This window comes from Pan troglodytes, chromosome 3 (genome assembly GCF_028858775.2).
Source record: "Pan troglodytes isolate AG18354 chromosome 3, NHGRI_mPanTro3-v2.0_pri, whole genome shotgun sequence".
Classification (NCBI taxonomy): domain Eukaryota; kingdom Metazoa; phylum Chordata; class Mammalia; order Primates; family Hominidae; genus Pan; species Pan troglodytes.
The window spans coordinates 8,306,270-8,318,869 of record NC_072401.2 but is presented as its reverse complement, the minus strand read 5'-3'; the positions used below and the strand labels follow the sequence as shown (position 1 = coordinate 8,318,869).

The 12,600-nt window shown below is 52.2% G+C and overlaps 1 protein-coding gene across 18 annotated transcripts in view; it reads left to right on the top strand.

Moving 5' to 3' along the window:
- ABLIM2 (actin binding LIM protein family member 2) overlaps positions 1 to 12,600 on the top strand; it is a 193,398-nt gene that overhangs the window by 170,801 nt on the left and 9,997 nt on the right. For 17 of the 18 annotated variants that reach the window (XR_010156438.1, XR_010156426.1, XR_010156436.1 and 14 more), the window contains 2 exons: positions 2,800 to 2,854; positions 4,150 to 4,440. Coding sequence is in view for 1 of the 18 variants with exons in the window: in XM_003310247.6 (XP_003310295.1) it covers positions 2,800 to 2,854; positions 4,150 to 4,157; positions 4,360 to 4,440 (144 nt within the window). In the remaining 17 variants the exon portion in view is untranslated. The remainder of the gene's footprint in view (positions 1 to 2,799; positions 2,855 to 4,149; positions 4,441 to 12,600) is intronic. The other variant, XM_003310247.6, reaches the window with a different exon arrangement.

The window sequence follows — 12,600 nt, the reverse complement described above, 5'->3', positions numbered from 1 at the left end:
TGGAATACCAAAGGAAGCTGGTTTTGCTGCTGGAGAGTGAGTTTCCAACCGTCCAAGGTGAAGGTGGTGCCCTGCGACTTTTGGAAGCCCGTTATGCAGAGCAATGGGCACTAGGGGGCAGCATTTCTCTTTCACATCAGACATGCCAGGTGGCAAAGACAAGGCCATGGCTGGTTGCCTTGCTTTATACTGGAGGTTCCCTGACCAGAACAGGTGCACCTGGGATGGTAGTCTGAGACTAAGAAAATGTATCAAAACATTGTTCTTGAGTGGACATGGTGGCTCACACCTGTAATCCCAGTGCTTTGGGAGGCTGAGGTGAGAGGATTGCTTGAGGCTAAGAGTTTGAGACCAGCCTGGGCAACACAACAAGACCCCATATCTACTTTTTTTTTTTTAATTAGCCAGGCATGGCCAGGCGCAATGGCTCACACCTGTAATCCCAGTGCTTTGGGAGGCTGAGGTGGGCAGATAGCTTGAAACCAGGAGTTTAAGACCAGCCAGGGCAATGAAGGGAGACTCCATCTCTACCAAAAAAATACAAAAATTAGCCAAGTGTGATGGCATGCGCCTGTAGTCCCACCTACCCAGAAGGCTGAGGTGGGAGGATTGCCCAGGAAGCGGAGGTTGCAGTGAGCTGAGATCGTGCCACTGCACTCCAGTCTGGGTGACAGAGCCAGACTCTGTGTCTTAAAATAAAAAATTAAAAATTATTTGCATGACTGGGCGCAGTGGCTTATGCCTATAATCCCAGCACTTTGGGAGGCCAACGCGGGTGGATCACCTGAGGTCAGGAGTTCGAGACCAGCTTAGCCAACATGTGAAACCCATCTCTACTGAAAATACAAAAATTATCTGGTCGTGGTGGTAGGCGCCTGTAATCCCAGCTACTCAGGAGGCTGAGGCAGGAGAATCACTTGAACCCGGGAGGTGGAGTTTGCATTGAGCAGAGATCACGCCATTGCACTCCAGCTTGGCTGACAGAGCAAGACTCTGTCTCAAAGAAAAAAAAGAAATTCTTTGTGAATACCCCTGAAGGGAAGAATTATTTTGTGAAGTGGTGGAGGCAAGAGGACCCTGGCTCAGGGTCCAGGCCCAGAACTAGAGTGAGGGAGCAAGGCACTAAAGAAGAAAATGCAGTCAAGATAAGTTTAATGCAATAGTTTTAGAAATCAAATTAATGTAAAAAATTTCACGCTAAACAAAATAGCAAAAATGTAAATAGAGACCAGTTCCAGTCCTCTGCCTGGGTGCTTACCCCACTCGTGAGCCTGACTCTAGCCCTCTGACTCCAGCTCTGCATCAGGAAGAAGGTCCAGCTTCCCTCGGGGCCTCGGTTTTCCTGTTTCAGATAAAGGGCTTTGGACTCGGTGCCCTCTGAGGTCTTCCTGCTCTCGTGCTCTCTAGGCTATAACCAGCTCCTCACTGATCACCTACTGCAAAGCTCGCGTTGAAAACACTTTGCCCTGTGACAGACCCGCTGGGCTGAGCATACCGTCTCTCCTTTGGCTGCAGAACTCTCCCCGCTGAAATGTGATCCCTGTACCCAGTTTCAGCAGCACTGGCCGAGAGCCCTGACCCCGTTTGAGACCCCGTTCCAGGTGCTGGGGAACAGAGTGTGAATAAGACATTTTCTTCAACAGGCTCCGTCCACCGCGGGCAGCCAAGGCACAACCGCAACAGAGCATGGCTCAGGGCTCATAGTGCGAACCCCGGGCCCCAGCAAGGGGCAGGAAGTGGGCAGGGGCAGGACTGCCCGACCCCTGTGGGGGTTCAATGCATGCTTTACAGGTTGGGGAACCCTCCATAGAGGTTTGCAGGACGTGTTGATGATGCTTCCAGGTGGACAGAAGGGAAAGAGTTCCAGACACTAATGGTCGCAATGCGCTAAAATGGCAGAGTTTGCTGATGAATGCCACGGGCACCTGAGACAGGTGCAGGAGCTCTCGGGCCCATCCCCCCTCAGAGTGTCACCCTTAGTCATTGTCAGAGACACAGCCACCCTGTCTGGGTACTTACAACATGCCAGGTGACATGCCAGGGGCCTTACAGACACGGAGCTCCTTTAACCTTTGAAACAGTCACACGCAGAGCTGCCGTGAGTACCACGGTTTCCAGGGAGGTAGGAGCCCCCTCATTTTGGAGCATTTGGGGTGGATGGACTTTGACTCGCACGCACAGCCACGTGCATCCACGTAGCTCTGAGAATACCCTAGGAGTTCCACAACCATGCACAGTGCCAGAAGACGGCAGCCAGTCTTCCCCCTTGGCCATCTCTTGCAGGGAACAGAGGACCCAGGGTGGACCCTGGGGCTCCCTGAGCACCTGGGACAGCAGGTTCTAGGCGCTGTGCTCAGGAACCCACCATGTGGAGGGGACAGATCACCAACGGGGAACCACAGAGCGCTGTGCCTAGCGCAGCGTGCGCAAAGAAATGGTGCTGAGCCCCCGGCTGTCGTCTGTGCCAGCTGCAGAGTGGGGAACTCAGGCACCTGGGAGCAGCTTTCAAACGGGGTTGGAGCTGTCCACACAGGAAGGGTCTGTGGAGACCGCCCAGGCGGTGGGCATCCTATGAGCAAGAAAGCTGGCCAGTCCCACGGGCACAGCATCCTGGACTCTCCCCTTCCCAAGCCACTGTCGCTGTCCTTCTGTCACGCCCCACTGCTGTGCTAAGGACACCCTACTCCCCAGGCAGCACGAGGACCTCAGCCTCCAAGGGGCCACATCTCCTGGTCCCTGCCCATCCACACACCCTCGTGCCGCCTGTCTCTTGCCGCCCAACCTCTCTTTCTCTTCCAGAATGCCAATCTGGCCCCCTGTGGAGCAGACCCGGATGCCAGCTGGGGCATGCGAGGTACACAGAGCGGGGACTCTGTGGGTCTCTGGCTGGGGCAGGGGTCGCTAACACATTCCACAAGACTTGTTCTGAAACCACCCCGTCCACGGCCTGCAGAAGGCTCCGGGAGTGCCGGGCGGGGACACCTCGGGGGAGGGCGTGCTGGTTTCCCTGCCACTCCTGGCCAAAAGTCAGTTCCACTCCAAGCTAGCTTTACCCGCGATGCTCCCTCTGTCCCATCCATGGCCACGACGGCCCTGTCCTGCATTGTATGGCACTCTGTGTCACTTGGGAAAGCAGAGTCACAGGCACAAGGCTTCAGGGTCTGAGCGGGACGGCGCTGGGCCAAACCCTGCCTGCGCCTTGCTCCCCGTGTGGCTGCCGGCACGCCGCGTGAACTCTCCGGGTTCAGCAGGGCTGCTAGGAGGTTTGTGTTACCAGAGCGGCCACCTGGTCCTGTGGCAGGTGCCTGACACCTCCCACAGGCTCACCTCCTGTCAGCCTCTGTGCCCGCGAGTGGCGGGGGAGCCTTGCTCTGCTGGACTGGGTTGCATGGGGACGGAGAGCATCAGTGCACCACAGCCTGCTCCCTCTAAGTGGCCTTCGGTACCCGGGCCTCAGAGCCAGTAGGTCCAGAACCACACGGGGCAAGTGGCGAAACTCAGGGACCGGCTCCCGACACGGGGTCTCCCTTCCAAGACTGGCTTGAGGACCAGGTTCTGTAGATACTGCTTTCTGTGGGTTCTGTGTGCGTGGAGGCCCTACGATCCACACTATTTCATTTTCGTGATAAGACGCTTTCAGTCTGGAAGTAAGACATTAGGGGGCAGAGCTCAGTAGTTTGAAAAGGAGAAAATGTAGAGTTAATAAGGTAAGACGGTGAGAGATGGGAGAGGCTCAGAACATAGCAAGATGTCAGTCTCCATAACACCCTCTAAAAGTTTCCCCTGAAATGCCCGCTGTACAGGCAGGTAAACTGAGGCTGGCATCTTTCTCAGGGTGGCCCAGACCACCAGAGAGACAGCATCACAGCTGAAAAGCACAGTGCCGCCCTCCAGCTTCCAGCCTGGCCTGCAGCCTGGCCTCCAGCCTGACCATGCCTCCTGCTCTGGTTTCTCGGGGGAGGCCCTCAGGGCCCCTCTGCCTGCAGCTCTGAGATTAGGGCCTCAGTGCAGGCTGCTCGGGGACCATGCATGGCCCAGCTGACTGCAGGGGGGAGACAGGGGTACCCCAGGGCAGGGATTGCACTCACCTTGGACGACATCTTGCACTTTCTAAACCATTTCGTGGTCTCCGCTCTCTCTCTCTTACAGAATACAAGGTAAGCGGGGCCGCTCCCACACTGACCTCCGTGCCGCGCCACACCTGCCCAGGTTAAAAGTCCTTTCTGTTGTGCTTTCCCTATGAAATGTGTGTGTCAGGTGCAGACGCAAGTATGTATTCTTGGTGACCTTCTGCTCAGTTCTTTGGTGCCAGCACACACTTGCTTCGTGAGGTGACCCTGTGGTTTCCTCCCCCAACAGATCTATCCGTATGACTCCCTCATCGTCACAAACCGAATTCGCGTGAAACTGCCCAAAGACGTGGACCGGACGAGACTGGAGGTAAGCGGGGGACTGCCGGGGCAGGGGACTCATTTCTCATGCGAGAGTCCCCGCAGATGCCTCCTCCGTGGTGTCAAGGTCGTTGCCCAAGGGGCCACCGTGGGGGACAGTGCAGAGCCTTGCCGTGATGCAGAGTCGCGCCCACATTGCCTCAAAGGCCAGACGATGTGGTGATGTTCCCCAACCTTGATGGCTTTGCAAAGAAGACCACCCTGGTTTGTGGATGAGGCAGGGAAGGCTTTGGAAGAATAATGAGCTCTGGGCTGGGCACAGTGGCTCACGCCTGTAATCCCAGCACTTTGGGAGGCTGAAGCAGGCAGTTCACCAGAGATCAGGAGTTCGAGACCAGCCTGGCCAACATGGTGAAACCCCTCTCTACTAAAAATACAAAACTTAGGTGGGCGTGGTGGCAGGTGCCTGTAATCCCAGCTACTCAGGATGCTAAGGTGAGAGAATCACTTGAACCCGGGAGGCAGAGGTTGCAGTGAGCCGAGATGGCGCCACTGCACTCCAGCCTGGGTGACAGAGAGACTCCATCTCAAAAAATAATAATAATAATAATAATGAGCTCTGCAGGAGGTGCCTGTTCTCTCCTACTGAGGTTGAGTAAACTGCCCCAGCTTCCCACCCGACCACACTTACACCCATCTAAAATAACCGGACAAATGCAGAAAGCAAGTATGTGTTTCTAAGCCCCGGCAAGGTGTCAGCACGGAGTAGGTATTTGAATACGATCTGTTGACTGAGAGAGCTGACTTAGTTGAGTAACTACTGCGTGCCAAAGTGGCACGTGCAATCCTCTGTTACTCCTCACAACCGCCCTACGGTGTCCCAGCATCCAGCCCGGGGGTTTCATCTCCTGAGCCCTGTCATGAATGTGCTGCTGCCTTTCAGTAGACTCTCTTGCTAGAGTGAAGGGTCTTGAGGCTCCTGAAGGAAAGGGGACACCCAGCCCCATCTGAGCCCCAAGGCTGGAGAGTGTGTATGACCCCGTGTGCACAGGGCCAGCTGCCAGGCTATGCCCAAACTGCCCACCAGGCAGTGGCTCCCTCTGCAGCTGGGGAGGGAGTTGGAGGGGCGTGGATGCCGCTGAGGGGCAGTGGCTCAGTCTGCTGCTGGGGAGGGAGTTGGAGGGGCGTGGATGCAGCTGAGGGGCAGTGGCTCAGTCTGCTGCTGGGGAGGGAGTTGGAGGGGCGTGGGTGCAGCTGAGGGGCAGTGGCTCCGTCTCCTGCTGGGGAGGGAGTTGGAGGGGCGTGGGTGCAGCTGAGGGGCAGTGGCTCCGTCTGCTGCTGGGGAGGGAGTTGGAGGGGCGTGGGTGCAGCTGAGGGGCACTCAGCAGTACCCTAGTGCTGGGGCCAGAGAGGGGAGAAGGCACCAGGCTGCTCCTCAGAAGGGGAAGTCTGGAAAGGCATTCCAGGCCCGGGGAAGCCCCTGAGCAAAGGCTGGCAGGGAGCAGGTGCTACAGGCTGTGTCCCCAGATAGGAAGTACGTCCTTACCAGGAACACTGAGCACGCACCCACTGCCCTGCACTAGCTGGCTGGGTGCTCTTGAGCTGTGGTTTCTGCACCTCTAAGATGAGGATATTGATTCCATTTGACCAAGCTGCTCTGCAGACGAGAGGCTGCATAAAGCCCTTTGCCCAGGGCCTGGAAAATAGCACTCCCTCGGTACAGGGAGGGGACCAGGACACTGGTGTGACTGTAGCACTGGGGATGGGATGCATCCATTTTGACCTGTTTGTTGCAAATGGTAGGAACTTGACCTAAAGTGACTTAAGCAGAGAAGGAATTTACTGTGTCCATGAAAAGTGTCAAACTGTAAAATACATCAAGAGGTTTCATCTGAGCCAAATGTGAGTGACCACCCAAGAGGTGCAGTCTAAAGAGCTCCTGAGAACACAGGCCCACGGTGGTTGGGTTACAGCTTGGTTTATATGTTTCCGGAAGATAGAAGACATCAATCAATACATGTAAGATACACATTGGCTCAGTCTGGAAAGGTGGGACAACTCGAGGTGGGGGCTTACAGGTCATAGGTGGATTCAAAGATTTTCTGATTGGCACTTGGTTGAAAGAGTTAAGTTATTAAGACCTGTAATCAATAGAAAGGAGCATCTGGGTTAAGATAAGGGGTTGTTTGCCCTGGGCATGGTGGCTCATGCCTGTAATCCCAGCACTTTGGGAGGCTGAGGTGGGCAGATCATGAGGTCAGGAGATCGAGACCATCCTGTCTAACACGGTGAAACCCCATCTCTACTAAAAATACAAAAAATTAGCCGGGCATTGTGGTGGGCACCTATAGTCCCAGCTACTTGGGAGGCTAAGGCAGGAGAATGGCGTGAACCTGGGAGGTGGAGCTTGCAGTGAGCCGAGATCGTGCCACAGCACTCCGGCCTGGGCGACAGAGCAAGACTCCATCTCAAAAAAAAAAAAAAAAAAAAAAAAAAAAAAGATAAGGGGTTGTGGAGACCATGGTTCTTATTACGTAGATGAAGTCTCATAGGTGGCCTTCCTTAGAGGCAATAGATGGCAAATGTTTCCTGTTCGGACTTTTAAAAGGTGCTAGACTCTCAGCTAATCTCTTCAGGATCAGAAAAAGACCTAGAAAGGGAAAGGGATTCTGGAATGTAAATTTCCCCCACAAGAGACAGCTCTGCAGAGTCTTTTTTTTTTTTTTCTTTGAGACAGAGTCTCACTCTGTCACTCAGGTTGGAGTGCAGTGGCACAATCTTGGCTCACTGCAACCCCCACCTCCCAGACTCAAGTGATTCTCCTGCCTCAGCCTCCTGAGTAGCTGGGACTACAGGCACCCACCACCACGCCTGGCTAATTTTTTTATTTTTAGTAGAGATGGGGTTTCACCACGTTGGCCAGGCTGTTCTCAAACTCCCAACCTCAGGTAATCTGCCCGCCTCTGCCTCCCAAAGTGCTGGGATTACAGGTGTGAGCCACTATGCCTGGCCTGCAGAGCCATTTTAAAATATGCCAAAAAATATATATTTAGGGGTACAATATTTGTATTTCTTTCAGGACCTGCTCTGTCATGTGATGCTATACTAGAGTCATACAGAAATTTGGTATCTTATGGCTACAGTTTTAAGATCTCTGTTTTAATGTTAATGTTATCAGTTGTGCCTGAATTCCGAAGGGAGGAGGGTAGAATGAGACATGTCTGACTCGCCCCCTCTTCCCTTCATGGCCTGAACTAGGTTTGTAGGTTTCTTTGAAATCCCCTTGGCAGAGAGTGGGGGTTCATTCCTCCTCAATCAGCCATTGCAGGGCTTAGAATTAATTTTTGGCTTACAGCTGGCTCTCATGACTGAATGTCTCCTTCAGGTGTGGCTTAATCGAGGGGTAAATTATGTCTCCAGCACCCAGTTTCCTTCCTTCTATCTTTTGACTGTGCTTTTTCTGTGCTGGCTCTATTGATAGACTTTTACCTCACCTCTCTCAGGCTCTAAATCTGCAGGGAAGAGACCCACATCTTTCTCTCTCTCAGCAGTCCCAGAAAAAGCCCCATCTCTGCCCTTGAGTAGGTAATATGACCACCCTTTAATCAGCTAGTTTGACCCAAGGAATGCAATGCCCTAATTGTCCAGGCTCAGCCATAGGCCCGTGCCTGGGCTAACAGGGCTGCTGACATCACCTGAGCTGGGTGGCGTATTTAACACTCCATCTTAGATAACCGGGAGAGAGGAAAGAAGGAAGTGAATCTACAATGAAGGTGAATGGTTATGAGGAAAGGGGTCTTCTCTGGTGCCCTTTGGTCATTTACAACGTTTTACAAAACAATGTAGGTAAGGAAAAAGACTAATCTGTAATCAGAGAAACAAAGGTGACAGCTGCTTAGGTTACAGCTGCCTGTCACATGACTCAGGTCCTGTAATCATATTCTCTTAAGGCTCAAAATATGTTAAATTTCCAACAGCTTAGATTTTGAACAGCAACTTGTTTTCACATTCCTAAAGATGGGGAAGAGAATGCCGGGCCACAGGCAGCGAGTGTTTGCCTGCGGGAGGGTGGGAGATGGGGCTGAGGAGGAGGGAGAAGCCACATGGCAAGCCCTTGACTGCCGTGGTCAGTCAGTGCGGTCAGTTCTCCAGGGTGTGCCGAGCACCCAGATGTGTGGGGATCGTGCTAGCAAAGGAACCGCAGAGCCAGATAGCACAAGGGCCTTTGCCGGGGGGAGCTGGCAGCTTGTGGGACATTTGGACTTAACCCCACAGAAGAGGAAAGGCCACCAAAAGGTTCTGATGTGTTAGGATGTGCATGGGTCATCAGTAGGAGGACGCCAGGCAGCAGGAACTGGCTAGGAAGCTGGCATGTGGGTCCAGACAGCACCAGGTGGGTGGAGGAGCCCAGCATCTGCGCAGAGTGAGTGTGCAGGTGAGGCTGCGAATCCAGTGAGTGCGCAGGTGAGGCTGCAAATCCAGTACGGCCCGCCTCACACTCAGGAGGCGCCCCTGCCGTCTCATCCTCAAGACCTCTCTTGGGTAGCCTCTGCCTACCATCACATGGGACCATCCCCCAGTGGCCAGAGAAGGCACCCCAAAAGGAACTCCAACACTGCTAGCAGCCTGCAGGGACGCATTCTTCAGCTCCTGTTGAAGTTGTTTCCTTGAGTTCTGTGGTCAGGTCCCATCCCAAGCACGAATACTACTGACCTTTGTGAAATGGTTGTCTCTGGTGGGGTGGGTGGCTCACCCAGTCAGGAACTGCTGGGAGGGTTCCTGCTGGCTGTGTGTCTTTGTTCCTCAAAGGGTCTGTCCCCTCTGGGCTGTCTAATAGTGCTGGAGTTAATTGCTCTCACCACAAAAGGTGAGCTCAGCCAGCAGGTCTGGCAGCTCCTGGCCCAGCAGCAGCGTGGAACCAGGGGCCTGTTGGGACTCACAGCAACCCCCTTGGGACTGTAGTATGCTTGACGGGACTTCTATTTCACTTTTTTTTGGCAATAATACAACATGAAAATTGTAAAATACAAGTGGTTAACATTTGTAAATGTATCCTTTTAAAACACCCTCTGACAGCTGGGTAATGGTTTTAATCACTCAGATTTCCAAGAACACACCCAAGGGTGCGACCCTAGTCCTCCTTCCTCCTCAGGCTCAGCCAAGCCAGGAGGCAACTGGAAATGTTACCACATATGGGGAATGTCCCTCTTTTCTCAGCAGCGGCTGCCTGTCTGCCTCGGGCTGGGGGTGGGATGTGAGCCAGAGGGGGCGCAGGAGCGGCCACCTCCCAGCAGGAGAGAAAGGGACCCCTGGTGTTTTTCTTTTAGAGGAAAGAGCTTTATTTTTAATATATATTTTAAAAATCTTAACTGTCATAAAAGTCCAGAAAAATACAAAGAAGGACATAAACCTCTTAAGGAATTCCCCCACCCAGTCACAGCTGATAACTCAGTGGGAGATATGCTTCTGGAAATCTCTTGCACATCATCTCAGAGCTAACTGAATCCTATTTTGGATCAAGAGGGCTCATACTGTATATCCAGGTTTGACATCCTGCTTTTTGCTTTCAAATTTGACACGGATATTTCTAGGCCAGTCAATGCTGATCTGCCCCACCTTTTATTTATTTATTTATTTATTTATTTATTTATTTATTTATTTATTGAGACAGAGTCTCCCTCAGTCTCCCAGGCTGGAGGGCAGTGGCACAATCTCAGCTCACTGCAGCCTCCACCTCCTGGGTTCAAGCGATTCTCCTGCCCCAGCCTCCTGAGTAGCTGGGACTACAGGCACCCACCACCACACCCGGCTAATTTTTTGTGTTTTTAATAGAGATGGGGTTTCACCATGTTGGCCAGGCTGGTCTCAAACTCCTGACCTCTGGTGATCCCCCCACTTCAGCCTCCCAAAGTGCTAGGATTACAGGCGTGAGCCACCACACCGGCCTACCCTACCTTTTAAATGGCAATATGGTGGCCCACTGGGAATGTGGTTCCCACAGGGGACGTTTGTGTGCCTGTGTGCATGCATGTGTGTGTATGTGTGTATACCTGTGTGCATGTGTGTTAGCATGTGTGTATATGTGCGTATACATGTGGGTATGTGTGTGTATTCATCCATTTTTACACTGCTATAAAGAAATACCCGAGACTGGGTAATTTATAAAAGAAAGAGGTTTAATTTGCTCACAGTTCTGCATGACTAGGGAGGCCTCTGGAAACTTACAATCATGGTGGAAGGCAAAGGGGAAGCAAGGCACATCTTACATGGTGGCAGGAGAGAAAGAGAGTGTGAAGGAGGACCTATCAAACACTTAAAATACCATCAGATCTCGTGAGAACTCACTCTCTATAACGAGAACAGCATGGGGGAAACCACCCCCAGGACCCAATCACCTCCCACCAGGTCCCTCCCTCCACATGTGGGGATTATGGGGATTACAATTTGAGATGAGATTTGGGTGAGGACACAGCCAAACCATATCAGTGTGTGTGTGTGTATACACGTGACTGTGTGTATGTATGTATGTGGATATGTGTGTATGTGTGTGTATATGGGTGTGTATACATGTATGTGTGTATATGCATGTGTGTATGTTTATGTATCTATACGTGTATGTGTGTATATGTGTGTGCATGTGTGTATGTGCGTCTATGTGTGTATACATGTGTATGTGTGTATACTTGTGTGTATGTGTATATGTGTCTGTATACGTGTGTGCATATTTGCATATGTGTATGTGTGTGTATGCATATGGATATACGTGTGTGTGCATGTGTGTGCATGCACGTGTGTGTGTGTGCATGTGTTGTGTAAGATGAGGGATGGCAGGTAGGAAATGAATTCCAGGAAGAACAAAGTACCCGTGCAAAGGACCTGGGACAGGAGGGAGCCTTAGCTGCTGGAGGAAGTATACAAAAGCTGAGGTGTCTGGACCTGAGCCCAGATAGGCCCTGCAGGGCCCTGGATTGTGTTAAGCAGTTTGGTTTTTAGCCTAAGAGCAATGGCATTTATGACTAGGTGTGCAATTGAAAACAACCCCTGTGGCTACATGGTGAAGCCCAGATTGGCTGCGTAGAGGCAGGGAGACTGTTTCAGGGCCATTTGGGTCTGGGGCAAAACATGATGGCATCTTGGACACTGTTTGTGGACTGGTGAGTGTGAGAAGTGGATGGATGCAGGTGATCTGTGGGAAGTCGAAGGGGCGGAACTTGGTGATGGAAAAGTACCCCAGGTGTGGCTGCAGGCTGTGCGGGTGCAATGGTGACACCCAGCCAGATGCTCTGTGCCCATGAGCAGCAGCCAGTCACTGTGACAGTGGGTTTCACAAAAGAGGAAAATTTTATTCACAAGACTGCTGAGCAAGGAGACTGCAGAACAAATCTCAAACTTGCCTCCCAGAGAATAGGGCCTAGGGAGGAATAAGAAGTGGGTGGTCTAAGGCGTGGGAAAGATGACTGCTGGTGGGAAAGGTGAGAGCATGGGGACTTTGCCTGAACACGACTGAGCTACGTGGTTCTTCGTGGGACATACGTTTAAGAAAAAGACATTGTTAGCGTGATCCGAGAAAGGTGTTTTTGGCCCTCTGAAGTCGGGCATTCGCTCAGGCCTACTTGAAGGGCTCATGGTCTCTACTGGCTTAAAATGGACAAGAGCTAACTCTAAGTTCCCAAAACACAACTTTAAGCAACCGTTACTATAGTGACGCACACATCAGAGATGTTATCTGTAAGGGAGCTAGTGGGAATTTAGTTATATACTGTTTGGCCACGTGACTTTTAGCTATATAGGTTAAAAAATTAAGGGGCAAGTGACTAGAAGCAAGCAGGCAGATTAAGTTTGGAGGCCCAATCAGATGAGTCCCTTGGTTTCAAGGGGGATGGAGCGGACATCATCTGGTGGAGCAGCATGTGGGCAGATGTGATTAACACTCACTGATGGGGCATGGCCAAGGGGATGCAGGATGCCCAGCCACGCAGCAGTGAAAGGTGCCACACAGCACATAGTAGGTGTTCAGTTAGAGTGGATAAGTACGGAGGAGTGTGGAGAAGCTGTGATCATCCTCTTCCACTCTGGGAAGGCTGTCCCATGGAAGAGGGTCAGACGAATCAGGTGGTGCCAACATGCAGAGCGGGGTTCAGCACACAGAGCTCATAAGAGGCAGAGCTGAGATTCAAACTAAGGTGTTGCTGAGAGCCACTGCAATATG